We start from the raw sequence: 20043 nt of genomic DNA on the forward strand, positions 1-20043 counted from the left end.
CTTGAACTTCCATATATACTTCTTCAAACCTTGTATTTATATTAAGTAGGGCAGTATCATCCACGTATAGAATTGATGTGGCATTTGTATTTAAAGGTAAATAATTTATCATTATTAAAAATAGTACCGGACCCAAAACTGAACCCTGCGGTACCCCGTATTTAACTTCTAATATATTTGAATGCATGTTGTTAACACTAACCATCTGTTTTACGTTCATTTAAATAGGATTTTACAAAATTTAAAGTGCTGCTGTGGAATCCGTAATACGCTAATGTATCGCATAAGATTTTATGATCTACACAATCAAATGCTTTACTTAAATCGCAGAATGTCGCTAAAGCAAAACCCTTATTTTCAAAACCATCATATATTTGTTTCGTTAGCAATTCCACTGAATCTATTGTGGATTTCCCCGGCCTGAATCCAAATTGAGCTTCCAGAATTATATTTTGCTCAGTTATGTATTTATATAGTTGATCTTTAACAATAATTTCCATGACTTTAGAAAAAAACGGAAGAAGATTCTGGATAATTCTGTGTGAAACTAGCTACAGTGTCCTTTCTCGTGTTCTAATCATGCTCTCTGCCTCAGAAAAATTGTGGACGTAATTTAAAATCCACTTTAGTTCCGCATCTTCTCTTCCATCAACCATTGCAAAGAAATTTGACTACAAAATGAACTTTTTCATATCTTAGATCTAGACAAATCGCTTTCTCGCACCGGAAAATGGCTAATTCACATCATTAAAACTATATTACTTAACGAATCGAATGTAATTCAGTCATTAGAACCTATTCAATTCTTCACACATGCTTTGCTTTACCTTTCGCGCTACTATCAGCAAAAGCATAATGAGCGGTAGGATAACTATCCTCAGAGTTCAATGAGGATATTGGCAAAAGTACACCAAAAAATATTTAAGGTAAATAAACATACATTTATGGTCCTTTAAATCTTTTCGTAGATTTTAAGATATGAAGTCTTAATTTGCTTCTTTTACAACTGGAAGCAGACGTTTCTGCAGACTTGCATGTTTTCATTTTTTTTTTTTTAATGTGAGTAAAGAAAAGCTATTTTTCACTTTTTTATTATTTATGAAGACTTTTATTTGATACGAATATAAGCAAATCTAGCTCCGATAGTCAGAAAGACTCCTGGGAAGTCTAATGTTTTCACAATAATCTTTCGGTGATTCTTAGGGTATATCTAGTAAGAAGAATTTTAGGAATGATAAAAAAATGGATCAAAAGATTGCGATCTTGGCCAATAGTTTTTGGATCAGGAGTCACAAAATTTTTGAACGGTCCTTAAATCAAGTTTTTGTATTTTCTACGGAATAAGCACATTATACTGAGTCAAGTGATAGTTGGGTTTGGCTATACTGTATGCAGTTCTTCAGATATAAGACATACAAGAAAATTTTTGATTAAAATATATTCGATCTTTTGATTCAAAAGAAAACAAAAATAGACAAATAGCTAACTCGAGAAGTAGTAATAACACACGTACAGTTATCCGCAATTATACGACTAAGTTACAGAAATGGTTAACTTATCAGGTTTTATTCTGCATCTAATGTATATCACTTTTTGTTCGAAACTTCCATCTATTACAAATGTATCCAAAAGTGTTACGAATTTTGTTTCAGATTTTTTTAGAATTAACTGCAGGATACAAACATGAAATGTGTGTCATTTAAGTTCAATTATTTGAAACGTCACAGGAAGTTGTATGATATCAAAAACTAGAATAACGGGGAGTTCACGTCAATTGTCCTTTGAGTAGCGAAACCAGTTTACAATAATTTAGTTTTTTCCCCTCTCTCTTCTTTCTTATACTTGAAACGAAAGACTTCTAAGGGAGGAGCGACATACAGGCGCCAATTTACAAGGTCTTACAGATTTGTCCTTACCAGTTTCAGCACAAGATGTGCAATACCCACGTATTTTTCTTCGATTATTTTACTGCAATAAGGTCACAAGCGTAAAAAAACTTAGAACAGTGAGTACAAAATAAGAAGACACGAGTTCAATTCCGTTAAGGTATATTATGGAATTTGTGTGTATGAATATCCCTGTTAGGATTTTCACTTTTTGAGGTAAATTTGAGGTGAGGCTACTGCTTCCGTACTATTTATTGTAGAATCATGGTTCATACCTCGTTTTGTTCAGAATAGATCATCCTTTCCCACAGTACCAATTTCTTGTCCGTATTATACACTAAGAACTGGAAAAATCGGGGGAAACCGGGAGTTTTTGATTTTTTTTTTAAATTTAGCGCCCCTCTGGCCCGGACCTGGGTTCACGTAGGGGTTTGAGACTCTCTTGAAAAATACGTAGCTATGTACACAATCACTATGCAAAATTTCAATCTGATATCTTGAAAACTAAGGGCGTATTTTTTTAAAATTCACCTTAGAAAAAGAAAAAAAAACAATGTGACGCACCTCTGTCCTCACTTGGCGCTACCAAGTTGACCATCCAGTTACAAAACGTACCTGGAGTGTCCTTTGGTCCAAGATTGACTTGACCAATAAAAAACGGCTTAAATGCCTATTATAAGACCTAAATAAGCGGTCAAAGACAACACTACTCAACGGTAACAAAAGTTGTGTAAATCCTTAAAGGGATATACACTTGAAAAAAACGATGTGTTGAAAAAACTTTCAATTTTATATCCCACATTATGTCCTTTAGACTAAAGGAAGTGGATAATTAATGAAAATGATTTATTATGAATGAATTGGTGGAATGTGAATGTCGGAGGAAACGAGAGAACTTCGAAGAAACCCACGTACACAATATTGTCTACCAAAGCTCACATTGTCTGAGATTCCTCGCACATGAGCGCTCCACCACTGACCTACCGTGCTTCTTGCGATCTATAGAGTTTGAAAACTCGAAACATAACATTTTTTTTTTTTTTTTTTTTTTTTTTGAATTTTGCCTACCTTAGATACTTTTCGTTTTCCTTCTAGCTTAATATATGCAGTCGTTTTTCTTTTTCATCTAGTTTCTGATGCTGTATTCAGTTTCTGCGTATAGTTTAGCACGAAGGGATTCAATGAAGGAATTTGTGTTTCTGCGACTAAATGGACGTCTTCGCGGAAATTCAACCGTATTTTGAAAAAAAAAATATTTGCCATGGAGCTTTCGACTCTTACCAAAGTTTAGAGCGTTCACCTCTGGTGCTTGGGATCCAGGATTCGATCCCAGCTCCCACCAAGTGGACTTTGTGGTGGACAAACACCGTGTGCGTGGGTTTTCTCGGGGTTTTCCCGTTTCCTCCCACTTTCTTCATTCCACCATTTCATTCATTACTCATTATCACCGTCTCCTTTAGCCTAACCGGCATAATCGTGGGACGTAAAACTCAAAGATTTCATTTCATTTTTTTTTCTTACCAAAGTCATCATCACTTAAGGAAGCCATCTAATGCTAGATTACAAATACAGTATTTTAGAAACAGCTAAATTCCAGCGTTACTTAAGTTTTCCATAAAGGCTCATATTACTTGTGCCTTTAAAGCGTGTGTTGCCAAATCCACGTTCAGATTTAGTTTCTTAACAATCAATCTAGTTCACAATATTTCTCAGTTGTTTCCGGGCAGAGATTTACATTCTTGTTTATTCTTATGAACCAACATACAGTCAATCGAATAGGTTATCGATAATTCAATGATCGTCATTATCCATAATACGGAATTCTTGTGTTTATTAATACATATATTCAGTGGCGCCGATTGAACGTTAAAAGTAGGGGGAAAGACATGATCTGAATATTTGTATATCAGCGTTACTTTTCCTGGTTGTTTCTAACACTTTGTTTGACGAAAGGTTGTATAACTAATAGGATACTATATTTTTAGTTAAAATACCGTGTATCGTGTTTCATATTTTATTAAGCAAATTGACAAGAGCAACGCAAGTACGTACTAGCCCTTTGTACTCTTAAACAACGAAAGTGTAAGAAGAGATTTGATTCCTTGCTCATGAGCATCTTAAAATTCTGTCTGGAAAATTGTGTGATCAGATTATTTAATAACAAATTTTCAAAACAAATAAATAGAAAGGATAATATTAATCATAGTAATGAATATTGAGGCTTTTTGTAGAAGTTATATTGAAACTGAGGATTAATGAACAACTTATATTTTTAATTCCACACATGCCATTCAATGTATGTTATTACTTTTAGAAAATGAAAGATAGTAAATACTACAAGACATACGCTACGACATTTAAGAAATGCACAATTGCAATATTAATTCCTTTGAATTGCAATCTTAAACGCAATTTCTGTAGCTTTCTTAACTCCACAGGAAGACAAATACTCAATACATACTCACGCAACGGCAAATATTATATGGCACCATTTTCTCTATTAGCCCGTAATACATAGAAAAATTGTACATTTCCAAATGAAACTATATACATTAAGGAGTCACTTCAAACAAGTGGGAGCAATTGCCCCCTCTTGCACCCCTAATCGCCGCCCCTGCATATACTACCATTAAAACTGAACACTAAAATTAGACTATATGACAAATGTTGATGCTTAGTGTACTTCGAAGAATGTATTCTGTTTTATTTTACCATGTAGAAATTGGAAAGTCTCGAAATTACATCTTTGAAGGGAGGAAAAAAAAAAATGAAAAAAATTACTTAAGCCATAAGAAGCGCAGTTTTTATGGGTTATGAATTCGCAAAAGTAGTTTTGCATTGTCTCTTCCGTTTTGTTGCTTCTTTTGCCATTTTTTTCTGGTCTAACAACCGACAATAAATCACAGTTTATGACTAAATGTTCTGTAAGAGGTTACACGGAGGTCGACACTTATTAATGCTTACCGAGGGCCCAAATTGCTGTTTTTATCACAGCATGGGTGCTGCACCATTACTAGACCGGCATTAGAAACCAAACCCAGTCATTTCAAAATAAAATAAAATCAAATAAAACTTCTAATAAAATAAAAATATTTCTTCAACTTTACATTATGTATTCTCCTTTGTAATGTTATTAATATACACAATGGTATTCGTGGTCTAGTACTTGTACACATATTTAGTATGAAAGTATTTGACAGTATATACAATCTTCTATTAAGTACGACCATTTGCAATCTTAGTACAAGGACAATTTGTCGTTGTCATTTATATTCAACGTGTGAGAGGAACAGGGCTACGTAGGGAATGCTAGGGATGTCTTCCCATCTCAGTATAATCTGGAAAACCAGATTATAAATGTGTACATATGCGAGAAACCTGCATTTCAACTATTAATATGTAAGAATAACACAGCAGCGTTTAATTTTGAGTTGACAATTTTCCATAAAAAGCTTATATTAAAGGAAAAAAATTATATATATTAATTTCTGGGTACGCAGTAGTTACTACTTCTTTATATGGAATAGAAAAACAGAATTATTAGAAATGTATAAACTCTGTGTACAAAACTATTTGTATTAGTAAATAACTAAGAAATAATGCATGTTTTTCCTTTAGATATATTTTCGGTAGGAATACTTAAATTTTGGAACCCATCTTAAACTGTAGGTCCACGTATCATGTATCCTTGATGCTGAAACTCCAAACAAACAAATATACAGGGTGTTTCAAAACAACACTGACAACGCTTGGGGGGTGATTCCTGACACCAAGATAAGACGAAAAGTATAGACCAACCTGGGTGCATAAATACTTCCTTTCGGAGTTACAGGCTGTCGAAAACATGAAAAACTGAACTTTAAAGATCCATAGCTCCGAAACTATGCGACCTACCGTAGTCGGATCAAGACTTTATTTAGGAACTAGTATGTGCCCTATCCATATATACAAGTTTCAGAATCCTGCGGTATTTCCGTAACAATTTTTATAGAACTAGTTCGAGAGTTCGTCAAATTATAAGACCGTAGCCAAACTTTCTCTCCAAAATTCTTGTGTGAGTGCCTTAGGATTCTGAAACATGTATTTTTGGATAGCCCACATATTAGTTCCTTGGTGAAGTCTTGATCTGATTACGGTAGGTCCCATAGTTTTGGAGCTATGGACTTTTAAAATTTATTTTTTTTTGTTTTCGGCAGCCTATAACTCCGAAAGGAAGCATTTGTGCACCCAGGTTGGTCTATACTTTTTGTCTTATCTTGATGTCAGGAATCACCTCCCGAACGTTGTCGGTGTTGTTTTGAAACACCCGGTATAAGAACCCAAATCGTATAACCAAACACAGTTAAATATGTTGACCATCTTTCAAACCTGAACATCAGTCACATGGTCATGGTAAGTTGGCATCATATGTAGATATGATACGTTACTCACTAATAATAATACTATTTCGAGTGACAAAAAAAAAATGTTTTTTTTTTTTTCGTTTAGAAATAAGATTCTATTTTCATTGTCGTGTCTTAAGTAGGATTTTTGCAAAACCTTAACAAAAACACAATGCATTAAACGCAGCATCATGATGAGTAAAAGCTTTTGTGGTACTGTCACGAGAAAACACAAAGCGTCTTTGTTTGAAATGACAATGTTTTATCAAAATTTTAGAAATTCAACATTATACACACACAAAATACATTTAACTAAGTTGCGCAATCATTTCAACAGAAATGATATTTTATATTCATTATGAGAAAAATATAATATTTTCTTACAGCTTTTACCTTTTTTCTAGAACACTGATGACAGTGCAGTTTTTTTTAATATAAAAAAAAAACCTCTCCATCAAGTGGAACAGTTTTTATTTGAGCGTGACAATTTCAAAATTTTAGCTTAAAAGGGGAGAGAAAGATACATAGATATGTCTACTCATAAGGGTAAAGTCACGAATTATTACTAACCATTCTTTTGTTTACATTTTCTTGCTTTGATTTAACATAGTTCATGAAAAGCACACCATACGAAAACATTACAAGTGGCACAATTAAGTTATTTGTTCCGGAATAACTCATGAAGTACGGGGTAAAGTCAACAAGGGAATCGACCAAGAAGGAGTGGAAGAACCAGGTGTGCTGTAGAGATTATTTTTTTTATGAATATTTTAATTGCAGTACACTCTTTTCTACTTCTGTCATTTTTGAAAAGAAAAAAGCGGTTAAATAAACCATGAGAAAAAGTTACAGACTTGTCTTCAAAGGTACTACAACCTCCAGTAGGGCTTTATTCATGTTGCTTGAGCATTTAAGACTACTTGAATCAAAATCCAGCTTGGTCAGTGTAAATACTGTGTTCTTAAGAACAAGACCATGACAGATGCTAAAGACCATAGAACTTAAAGAAAGACATCTTGTGTCGCGTTTGTACAAGATTTGAAAATATTTCAAGCAAATGAGAGAGAGAGAGAAAAGTATTTGTACTATATAAAAGATATAAAAGTCACAAAATGTGACTGAAACAGGTGCAAAGTTTACTTATTATTAAAATTTAAAGAATTGTGTGTGTTTTTCGTGTCTCTAGGTGATTAATATCTTGCAGTCTCAGGTGTGCAATATTGGCTTGTGTTGATAAAAGGAAAAACCGGATTTGGTAGACTTAAGAAGATAAATTAAAGTGAATTCACCATATTATGACTTATTGTTGCTTTTTAGGCCATTTTAAATTATATTTTTCTTCATTACAATTTTTTATGAAACCTACCATTAAAGTTTGCCAGCTACTCGATTTTCTGACTAACTGTTTTATCAAGAATTTGGAAACGAACTTGAATTTTCTGTGTGATATTTCTATAAGAAAGAAATTAGAACCTGTTTATCACCTTGACTTTTGTGACAATAATAGATATAATAAATAAGTAAAGCAATCTAGATAATTCCAATTAATTTGAATACTTAGCTCTAAATTCTGTAAAATATTTCATGATTACAGATTACCAAGAACTATTAATCTTTTAAGTTTGTTTACACTTTTCTTGTTTGAAATAAACTTTTCGTTACAATTTGGTTTTGTGAAAGGAAAATTAAATAAATAGCTATTTTATTATTACTTAATCATGTAAATTCGTAGTCTCAGATGTTTCAATCAAGTTTCTTTAGATTTAGACTAACGAGCCAAAATTATCCTAACTAAAATCTGATACATTTTTTTTTGTTTCGCCTATTTCTGGTATAGAGACCTTGTGTTGATACATGTAGTATTTGGAAGGGAGCACGCAGAGTTGCCAGATCTGAAGAAGTAGCGAAGTTGTGCTCCAAAAGTAGCGGAATTGAACTGTTTGTAGCCCAAACATAATGTCAGATGTAAGACGTCAGATGTCTGAGTTGGCAATGGTCAGGCGGCGAACGCAGTTTGGGATTGTTGGCGGTGTTGTGTTAGGGCAAACACTATATTGCATCAGCTGCAGTAGAACTGCAATGTGCAATGAACTGGACAGGTGATAATAGTAAAAATGGGCAGTTTTCCTGATGTTTTAGGATACATGTTTGCTTTAGTCAGTTTTGTGGGCTCTAAATTACACTTTAAAACGTTTACAGTATGTTTATTCACTATTTCTTTAATTCATTTGCTAAATTCTTTATCTGGGAGCCATGAATTTTCGAAGTTTTATTATAATTCCACACGCGTTATGTTAATATGGACAATGCAGGAACACAATTAAATTTGCGATGTTCATTTTTACACAGCTCTCCATGACTATTAGGTCCTGGCATTAACTGATACAGCAACACGGTCATTGATACTGCAACGGCGCTCTAGTGTTGTCAGATCTGGAGATTTAAAAGTACTAAAACAAGAATTAAACTAGTATGGAACATGTTAGTTTTAGTAAAAACTATTGTTCATTTTGAATAGATTACTCAACAATCAAAACTTATAATTCGTGATTTCATAGTATATATAAGTAGCTCATTCTTAGGAGCTATAGCGTGCAGATAATTGATAGTAGCCCAAAAAGTAGCGTGTTGCCCAATTTGAAATTTTGGTAGCGAGGCCACTTAAAAATAGCCCAATCCACTATTCCGTAGCCCAATCTTACAACATTGGGAGCAGGTACGGTTGGGCTTGCTTTTGACATCCGCCCAATGGACATAATGAATCTCTGAAAATGGCTACTTCTGCCTGTGAAATGTATTTCGAAAGAATACTGAAGACATGTGACAGGTATTGAGTAATCCCAGGTTGAGAACATGGGTACAAAATATAAATCCTTTAATATAAAGTGGGTGTCAATAAGGCCTGTTACTGAAATTTTTTATTCTCAATGCTGTTGTCAAGCAATTGTCGTTTTAAAAAAATCACGAAGCTAGCGCAAATAAAACAGCATCCTCTTTCGAAGTGCAACTTTCTCTCTTGCAGTTTTTTACACTTAAAATTCATTTAGCAAATACTCACTAAATATAGTGTATGATTCTGCATTTTCTGCTCTGAGAGGAAATGACCTACATCCTCAGCCTAAGAAACTGAATAAAAAACGAAGCCATTACACTCCGCCTGAATTAATGAACAACTACAATGCCTTTCACTTCCAAGATGTTATATGCCACTTTAATATATCGCCTACGTTTACTTAGAACCTTCACTTGCTCTCACTGGATGATAATTATTGAGTGTTGTCCTTAGCTTCCCTGTTTGGATATGTCTTTATTCGGTTTGACGTCAAGTGTTACCAGATCATTATCATTTTTCTCTCTAAATTTAATACGGATTACCCTTACGAAGTATTAGTCAAGGAATATTCTGTGCATAGATTTATAGCATCTGTAATTATATACAAGCTTTCATTGGCGCTGTTCCAGTAGCAAAGGCAGGGACTCTATCAGAATGAAGGACACTGGATTAAGAAATGAAGATAATAATAATTAAAAAAAAAAAAAAAACTAAACAGTTCACAATATATACCTGTTACTAAGAAACCATGAATACGTATTTAAAAAAAAAAAAAGTGAAGGATTTTTGACATGCCAATATAATCAATCAAGATTATTCTAAAGTAAATAAATAATTACGACAGTGACATAAATATTTAAATTACTGCAATAATTACAACCAGTTGGGCAGCTAGTAGCTGCTTCATTAATCTAATGACTGTTGTTAATGTCAAGTTAACGAGGTTGAAACATTAGTAAACAATTCATTTTATTTAACATAATATAACGAGATTCTTTATTAGTCTCTTTAAATTTTGGTATATAGGACCATACAGTTTTTTTTTATTCAATACATGAATTATACAGGGTGTTACAAAAATGTGGGAACAGATTTCTCACATGAAAATAAGAAAAAAAGTTCATATGAACCTGTGCTCAAAAGTGGATAGTTGCGGAGTTATAGGCTGCCGAAAACATGAAGTAAGTTAACTTGAAATGATCATAGTTCCACTACTACGGGACCTATCGTAGTCGGGTAAATACATCACTGAGGAACTAGTATGTGAGTTACCTAAATATCCGTGTTTAAGAATGCTCCAGTACTTGCACACTAATTGTTAGAGGTAGATGGAGAGTGATCAAGTATCTCCGTTTTTGTACGCCGTATACTTGTCGTTAAACAATGCTTTCATGTCCATATCTCAAATTAAGGTTAACCCTTATCCGGGCAACCGGGGCCTCCCAGGCCCAGTAGCTTCATTTTTCTAAAATTTCTCAATAACCATACATATTTCTACCTTTCGTCGAAGTTAAAATCATGAACATATCGAGTTGGTAAAGCTTTTTTTTTTTTTTTTTTTTTTTTTTTTTTTTTTTTTAATTTGAAAATCTTTTCCTGACGTAACCGGGCAACCGGGGCCTAGGAGGCCCCATATAACTTTAGTGAAATTCCTGTCAAATATTAGATCAAATTGTCACATAATTATATATTGAACACGTGACTATTGTAACCTTTAGTCGGAACAGTATGCGGCAACAGACATTGAATTTTGAGTGTTCTGCACTTAAAATATATACTGGGCCTGACAGGCCCCGTTGCCCGTTTACGTTACAAAAATGTCTGGACCGGATTTGCTATTCTGCTTGGTCGGCTTGCAAAAGCGTGACATGAAGTTTCGCTACTTGACAAAAATATATACCGGTACATTCTAGACTAGTCTGAACAGTAAGTGACAATAGGCATTGATTTTGTGTATTCTGCACTTAAAACATATACTGGGCCTCACAGGCCCCGGTTGCCCGTTTACGTTACAAAAATGTCTTGCCCGGATAAGGGTTAAAGACACGCAATTTGGTATTTAGGCTTTTCATTTGAAATAAATAAAGACGTGTTTCAGTGCTTTTAGTAGTTTAAGAATGAAAAAAAGGGGTCAAAATTTAATGTGGAAGCGGTTATAGCCTAACGTGGGATCCCAGCCATATGAGCTCCCACCGGAAATCGAACGCGGGTCTCTCACGTCAAGTGCGCGTTCGCTAACCGCTTACCCATAAGGGAGCTCAGGGTTGTAATCATTATAATAATATGTTCATATTTGAAAATTCCTCAAGTTTATAGACATCAAATTCAATATTTAGACTTTTAAAATAATTAAACACATGTTTCAGTGTTTTTTGTTTTTGCTTTCGATATTGGACCTAGAAGGAAAGAAAAGAGAACTGGGCTTCATTGAAATCGTCATATGAATTTCGTACAAGACTTTGAGTCCAGAGAAATTCTACATGAAAGACACAGAAAGTATAACGCAAAATATTGCCCACCCTTACACGTCGGGCATTTTCTAGTTGTGTGTATATGTATTCCTTGAAATGCATCATAGGTACATTTTACAACATAACTGCATTGAATGTGTTCAAACATTCATCATTCTGTCTCATAGAAACAGGTCTGTTGTTTTAGAAGGCAAGTTAGTTCCTATCAAGACACGTACTTCGAGTTCAAAGTTTGATCAAATGGACTGTGTTTTGTTGTCTGTACTTCAAGAAATAATCAATAAAAATATACAAAGGTCAGAATCTTATTTGGGAAGTGCATTCTCCAGTTAACGGCGTACGATTTAATCGTTTAGCAAATAGATGCACACGCTCTATATCAAATAGAAACAGGAGTCAGTACGACTATAAAATAGAGGTCACCTAGGGAGAGGAATTTCTTTCGGAAACAATCTTAAAAATAAGGAAAAGAAGAAAATTCCACGTTGAATTCAAAATTGACCTGTTTCTCCAAGTGCAAAGTTTAATTCAACAATTTGTTTCACAAGTTTATGGTCATATTTGAGGAAGCTATTGGAGCACCTACAATATTGGGGATTTCGGAGATACCTAACTGAAACGTTTTTCAGAAATTAAGAAAATAGGATCTGCTATTGTCCCAAATGGCGTTTCTCAAGGTTCAAGAAGTTCATAAATCCATTATGTAAATATAGTCTAAACTCATTTTTGTCCCCAAAGGCCATTGACTATATTCTTGCATTTGTATGTAAACCAACCACTTTGTGTAACAGTCCTTTGTGGGGCTGAGGAACTTTAACGTTACCTGTTAGCGAACGGCTGAAGTACACTCAGCCTAGCGACGAACACTTTGCCTGTAACGGACGCATAAAGAGATTTCTAGACCTAGTTTCCGTCACGTTCTATTCATGTGACTCCTCAGTTTGCCTCACAACGCTTGGTGGACGTCAAAAATTGGGAAGCGTCGGCCGAAAATCTAACGCTTTAACCACTAGACCTACTGTGTCTCCTTGCATATACATAATATTTTGTAGAAGTCGTGTTTGTGTTGGATTGACGTAAGATTGAATTCACTAGCACTTTTGCTTCTGCAGCGTTGAATCTTTAGATTCCTTAAGGTAGAAATTAATGGGCTATGGGAATTGAGCATTTTCTGCTCAACGGCAACGGAATTGTCACTGTTCGTCTCAGTGACCCTGAAAACTATGGATTCGACCTAATATCGGCCATTTTCGATCATTTTTATGTATCTCACTCCTCCTCCAAGTTGTTGGGCTGAATTTGGATTTAAACCGTATCGAAAGTGTCACTGTTCATCTCAGAGACCACAAAACTATGGATTCGACAGTAATATTGGTAATTTGCGATTATATCTCCCTCCTCCCCTAAGTTGGATCGTCAAAGTGAAATGCTAAAAGCCATACCTCATCTATGTTGAAAATTTGATCGAGATTGGTTGGGTGGTTCAAGAATTATTAAGTCACAAAGAGTCACATTCATATATATATAATATATGGATTAACAGGTCAGCTTATGCTTCATACCAACCTTTCCTCTTTATTAACGCTATTAAGTAGCTAGCGTGCTTTAGATAATTGCTAACTATAAAGTTTCCTACATGCACTTAAACTGGACTTTTTTATCATTATTATTCGAAGTATTAAATATAACAAATTTCGTATTCCACTAACAGCCGAACTTTAGAATTTAGAACCATTAGTGAATTTTATGGGTGAACAATTACTAGTTTTACTAGCTTTTGTGAGGATGTAGCATAAATAATGTTTGTATGTGAAGGATTTTTAGTTATTTTTTCTTTCTGTTTGGATGATCAAATATTAAGCTTTGCGTATGGAAATTTCAACATGTAAATGTCAGTTGTGGATTACGTTCTTTCTCTAAACTATGTGCCGTGCATGTTGATATTTTTCATGTTACTTTCAGAAATGGAAAACTTGCTGTACATAATTAAATTCTAAATTAAAAACGATTACTAAGCGAACAGGACGTTGTTTAATGATTATTGTTAGATAAAAATTTTCTCATGAAAATGAAATGAATCCAGTGAATTACAACTTCTACAACGTCAAAAAATTACTTGCCATAGAATGACATTCATTTATAAATAAGCTGCAGACATTAATTGTCCACGTAAAAAAAAAATGCGGCTAGTTCCTTTTTGAAGTAGTATTAGTACGAAACATGGTCCGCGGGACTTTGCTTCGTCCGTCACGATCTCAGCGTCATCTAATGTCAGATCACGTAGGACCTCACCGGTGCACGCAGCACACATCATTTCTCACTGCCAAAAGTCAAGAATACAACGACATGTCTACGTAAATCATGGAGCACGTCTGGAGTGTTATATCGAATTGAACACAATGTGCTTAGAGAGGAGACCTAGTGATACTTTTGTTAGCAATACGCATGCTAATATTTGAGGAATACGCGCTTCAACTCAAGATAATCATATCAGACCAAGTACTTATAGGAAAGAAAACAAAGGAATTATTCATAGGCAGTGTCATTGACAGGTTTCGCTATCAATTTATACCTTTGTAAATCAGCAGGCTGTGTGTGATTTATAGTCTTTCGTATATTTCGTTTTTGATTCATGAAATCAACAGTGTCAACGTGAAAAAATAAATCGAATCTTCAGTCAACATGGTGCGAATCAGTGATATTTTAGCCACCATTACTTTCGTCTTCCTTGTTGCCCCATTTTCATTGAGAATTGATGCTACTGAGACATTAGTGTAACATGGCAATTGTTAATTCCAGTCACACCTAAATTCATGTAATTATTAGGTATAGCGAAAACTAGCCGCATCTAACTGTATGGCCTACGGAACCCGCCAGTTCAACATCGCGTTCACAAAAGCTCTAAATTGACTTCTGTCCTTAGCCAACTGTATCCATTTTCTAATTTGTATTCCTATTTCTGTTAATATTGTCCTCCCATATGCGCCTAGGTCTTCCTGATGGTCCTTTTTCCGATTGGATTTCCAGTTAAAACCTTGAAAACGTTCCTACTTTATTCCGTTCTGGCTACACAAAATTGCCCACCTGAGCCTCCTAGATTTGATGACCCTAAAAATGGTTAAACGGTATAAAAAATATGCAGTTTCTCATAATGAAGTTTCTGCCATTCTCCATTTCCCTTCCTCTTGGGCTCAAACATTTATCTCAGGATTTTATTCTTAAATACTTTCAGCCTATGTTCTTCCCTCAGAGTAAGCGACGATCATGCTTCCCAACCATATAGTACAATAAGCATGATTATCGTTTATATATATATATATATATATATATATATATATATATTTAAGCTTCAAATTTCTGGACAGAATTCGCGACAAGAGATTTTGAACTGAATAATAACAGTTTTGAATTTCCTACTTTCAGTCGACATTTAATTACTAGCCGCGTCTATCAACCACATTTTGATGCTGGATTTTCTAATTTTCAGCATGCCGAAATGTGGGATAAAGAATAATAATGACGGAAGTACGTGCCCAAACCACAGCAATTGTAGTTAAAAAAAATATTAAAAGTTTAAACAAGACTGTAGTATTCATAAAAATACTTTACATGTAAAGTATTTATTTCTATGAATAGTACAGTCTTTTTCAGCTGTTCAGTATTTTATTTCTGTTCTTATTTGCAAGACGTGCAGCAATGTTGTGCTGTCAGTATTAAAAGTTGTAACGTATGACTTACTTATACAGTTAGCTTAAAACTTAATGTGGTATGGCTTGAAATCTTTGTATTAATTAATCATTCGACATCATGAGCGTCTCTGGCGTATGGGACGAGGGGGACGCGTCCCCCAGTATTTTGAAGTACAAAATATTCAATATTCTATTCTTATTTTATTTTATTTTATTTAAAAACGACATAATAACATATAAATAATTATTATTATATTTATTTGGAATATAATATTCAGACTGTGAAACGATTATAACAGAGTTCTTGATATGTCTCACGGGGTCCGTGAAGGTAAGCACAACGTAACAAATGGAATTGAAGGTAATAAATAAACAGGCTGGGCTAGGTTCTACCATTTAAATCACCTTGTTTAATGCCCCCCCCCCCCTTAAATTTTACATGCCAGAGACGCCAGTATTCGACATATTTTCAAAAGTTGTGTGTTGCTGCTATACCTTGATGTACCTGTTTTATATCTGTAAAATTTCCATATTTTTTATGCTGGATTATTCTCAATCTCAACCTCTAAAATTCCGTTGTGATGCTCTTGACTAAAGAGTAAACAATATTTATAACATATTCATTAATTTATTAAATTTAAGGTACTGAGTAACATTCATTGTCAAACAGGAGCTTATTTTCATTTTTTTTTTTTCTTTTTCAGTATGCATCGGAACGAATGGTCGGATGTCTGTACCATCAAATCGAGACCATCACTACAGGAACTTGCGAGATAGGTACACCAATTGTACATACGTGGACGGAAATTTGGAGCTAACATGGCTAGGCAACAACAGTTTAGACTTAAGTTTCCTCGAACACATTAGAGAAGTTACTGGCTATGTTCTCATTTCGCATGTGGATGTGCACAGTATTGTTTTACCAAGTCTGCAAATCATTAGAGGAAGGACATTGTTCAAATTAGCTATCCATGAAGAAGAATTTTCCCTCTTCGTCACACTATCTAGCATGTACAACCTCGAAATGCCAGCGCTCAGGGGTAAGTATTAGGCAATATAATTTTCTAACTAGTAAACATTTCATTGCACTAGTTCCAATGGCGATCATTCGTTTTAGATTCTTTCAAGAGAAATTCTTTCGACAACGTGCTTATTAAACTATAAGCATCGAAGAAATTTCTTTTCTTGGTATTTCTCTAAGCTACGCTATTTTGCTCACGGAAGTCAGATTAGGTTAGGGTAGGTATAATATTTATTTTAGTATGATGCTTTTCGTAGGACTCGTGGATGATCGTGTTTGGAACTTAATTTTCTCTCATTTTAGGAACAATTTACATATTTGTTCATATTTTAGGAAAGCTTGTACGAGTAGTATTGGACAATTACTATGAAAACTATAACACTACAAAAAATGATGCGTTTCTGTCAACTCACTTGAGAGTTATTCACAATTAAACAGTGCATACATATTTGAGTCACCGTGGATATTTGTGCAGACGGATAGTGGGCATTTTATTTATTCCCTGTTCAGCGTAAGCTCTAAACTCCGATATGTATTTGTATCCTTTCGCTTGTCACAAATACGATTGGCTAGGGATATAACACTCCCACGCCCCACGGGGAGGAGCAAATTATACACGTGCATTTTGACAATACTGTCTCTTGTTGCCCAGATACTTACAGCAGCAGCAGAAAAGAAAGAAAAAAGACTCCAAAGATTAAAAAATATATATATATTTGAATTTCGCTGGTAAATAATTGTTGCTTAGTGAGTAAAGGTTTACCTTGATGTTTCACCACAACACACGCTGAACCGGGATTCAAGTAAGACATTTTTCAGACTTAAAAGTCGAACACGCTCCACAGTTGAATTGGCGCCATAATTACTGCGCATGCTTAGTGTTTATTTCTATTGTTTCATTAACCACACTCGATTGCAGTGACATTAGATAATCCGTATTCTATTTTTGTCATTTATAATAATATAGTAGTTTCATGTGGAGATTCATAGTAGAAGCAATAATCAAATCATATGAACTATTTTGCGGAGGAGTGCAAACGTCGGTAGGACAACAGCAAATCAGCGAGATTTAGTTTCACGTGGCTTTGTTTATCGCAGTTTCGAGCTTACGCCGAACAGGATTTAGTATTATTATTAAGTGAATAGAAATCACAATCTGTGCGCAATGAACTGCTTATACTTTTTATATATATATATATATATATATATATATATATATATATATATATATATATATAGTTTAACGTCCCACGTTTGTGCACCAGGACGAAGGGAGATGGTGATAATGAGATGAGTAAAAATGCTGGAATGATGAAAATGAGAGGAAACGGTAGAACCCCGATAAAATCCACGCACGCGGTGTTTGTCTTCCATAAAACCCACGTGGCGGGAGCTGGGATGGAACGAGGGACCCCACGCACTGCCACTGAGGAATCGTGGTCCATGTTGGGATAGTTGTTCTATATTCAGTGACGTAACTAAGGGGACAAACGGGTTTGTGCCCCGGGCGCCGGATTGGGGGCACAAAACTGGGAAATATTTATTTTCACTATCAGGCAGGGAAAGGATTTCTAGCAAAATAAAGATAACCAAAATATTACCTCAAAACTTAACAGGACAACAAGGACTCATAAACCTTAGGATCATATTCATAGAACATAAGTTAGCTTCAAAGCTATCTTTTGAGAACATTGTAAAAACCTTTGTAGCCAAAAGAGTCCTCAAAGTTAAACTTTAGTTCCAGCTTTTTGTGTTTTTATTTAATTTACATCAATATAAGAGATTTGCAAAATATCCGAGTGTAATACTCGAGACAACAGCTTGCTTGATTGTCATAATTAAATATGATATTCTAAAGCTACAAACTGTTGATTCGTTCTACATACATGCACATCCCTGTATAATTCCAAAAACATTGTGATTTACAGTTATTATGATAAGACTATAAGAATATGTCAAGCATGCTACTCTCTGATTATTTGACAATCAAATACTAATTAGATTGGTGTTTTATCTTGTACTAAAAATTTAATTATGCAGGTCTACTGCAACTTTGAAATCAAGCTTTACCATTTGAAGAGAAAAAAAAAAAGGGATAGGGAAATTACTATGTGATGCCAATATCAGATGTAGTCGGAAAGTGTTTTGGTTCGGTTGATCAGGGGGGAGGGGGGATAAGGAGAGTTCTTACCCTGGGCAACAACTATCCTAGTTGCGTCACTGTGTATACTACAAGGAGTTTTACTCTGAGGTTTAGATATGCTTTGACCTATATTTTTCGCCACATATCGAAAGAAGGGTTCCACCACAAGTTGAAAAGATTTTTATCAGGCATATGATGATGAGCATTGCTTCATTTTCTTTTTGGGTGAATACAAACAGCCATGTTGATGCAGTAATGAAGATAATTATCTGCTTTAGCCCTATTATATATTATACTACATATGTGTGTCTATTTAATTTCACCTGAACTCCTTCAAAAGAATGGGCTTAGTGGCTGAGTTTTAAGTTGGAGTCTTTCTAACGCTTTCCTGGATTTTATTTGAAGTCACACGGACTCATGGGTAGGAGAAGATGAACGTGACTTTTGGCCCAATCTGTAAGTAAATATTTGACTCGACATTAAAAAAAAAAAAAAAAAAAAAAAATCTCGAAGATCCTAGGAAGAAAGACGTGTACGAGATTTCAAGTTATTTGCTGGGTAAATATTTACAAGAAAAAGAAATCCCAAGACAGAAATAACGAACGCGTACTGTGCATATGAATTCTTTCTGATTTCCCAAGACAATACACGTACCATTTTGTTTTATAACTCATTATTCTGAAACAAAGAAGATTTTTTTTCTGTATTTAAAGCATTTCATAACTGAATGCGCATGCAGTATCAACAACATAAATACAATTTTGATACAGTACATTCTTCTCGCGAGCGAATAGCGATGTAAATAACTTGTGTACATCATTAAGTGATGACTAGGGGCAGGAGTTTTTCGCAATTTGAAATTAAATATTTCGCATTTGAAATTAAAAATTTCGTATTTTGTCGCATTTTGAGATATAAAATTTATCATTTTATTTATTTATTTATTTATTATTGTTGCCTATTACAGGACTTTATCCCAGTTACAACAGGCTTACAAAATTAATATTATATCTACAAATGAACAATAGAAGAAAAAAATAAGAATAGAAGAAACAAAATAAATAAAAACATCCACAAGAAAACATCAGAACATATAATGGCAAAATGCTAAATGCATAGGGACAATTTTGTCACTAAGTAAATTATTTTACAAACTCTAATATAAATTATACAAATTGTAATGTAAGCCCAATTTAAATAATAAGCAATAAATCAATAATGCTACGTAGGACAATGAAGTTATTCTTTATGCAGTTACTAACAACAAATTACTTCTTTCTTCTTTTACAAGTCCAAAAACTTAAAATGTACTAGCACAGTATCGTCACAATTGACATCACAAAACACCACACATTGTATTAGTTATACACCGAAAACATATATACATGTAAAAACACATGCATACAATACATTAGTGCTGTATCTTCTAGTATATCTCGTCTGCAAATTATTATTCTGATGAAAAGTGCAGCTTGTTCCATGTTTCAACATTTTCTTACTTCATTTGTAGCTTTCTATTATTGATTACCAAGCTGTATTTAAAATATAAAAATAAAAATAAATAAATAAATAAATAAAATAAAAATAAAAAAATAAATAAAAATCCTTTCACAGTCAG

General features: G+C 34.2%; 1 protein-coding gene across 4 annotated transcripts in view; it reads left to right on the forward strand.

Annotated features, from left to right (window-relative positions):
• Egfr (epidermal growth factor receptor) overlaps window positions 1-20043 on the forward strand; it is a 518593-nt gene that overhangs the window by 447247 nt on the left and 51303 nt on the right. For all 4 annotated transcript variants that reach the window (XM_081743731.1, XM_081743730.1, XM_081743733.1 and 1 more), the window contains one exon: window positions 15966-16301. In XM_081743731.1, the coding sequence (XP_081599857.1) occupies window positions 15966-16301 (336 nt within the window). The remainder of the gene's footprint in view (window positions 1-15965; window positions 16302-20043) is intronic.

Source organism: Thermobia domestica, chromosome 17 (assembly GCF_964235325.1).
Source record: "Thermobia domestica chromosome 17, izTheDome1.hap1.1, whole genome shotgun sequence".
Lineage (NCBI taxonomy): Eukaryota > Metazoa > Arthropoda > Insecta > Zygentoma > Lepismatidae > Thermobia > Thermobia domestica.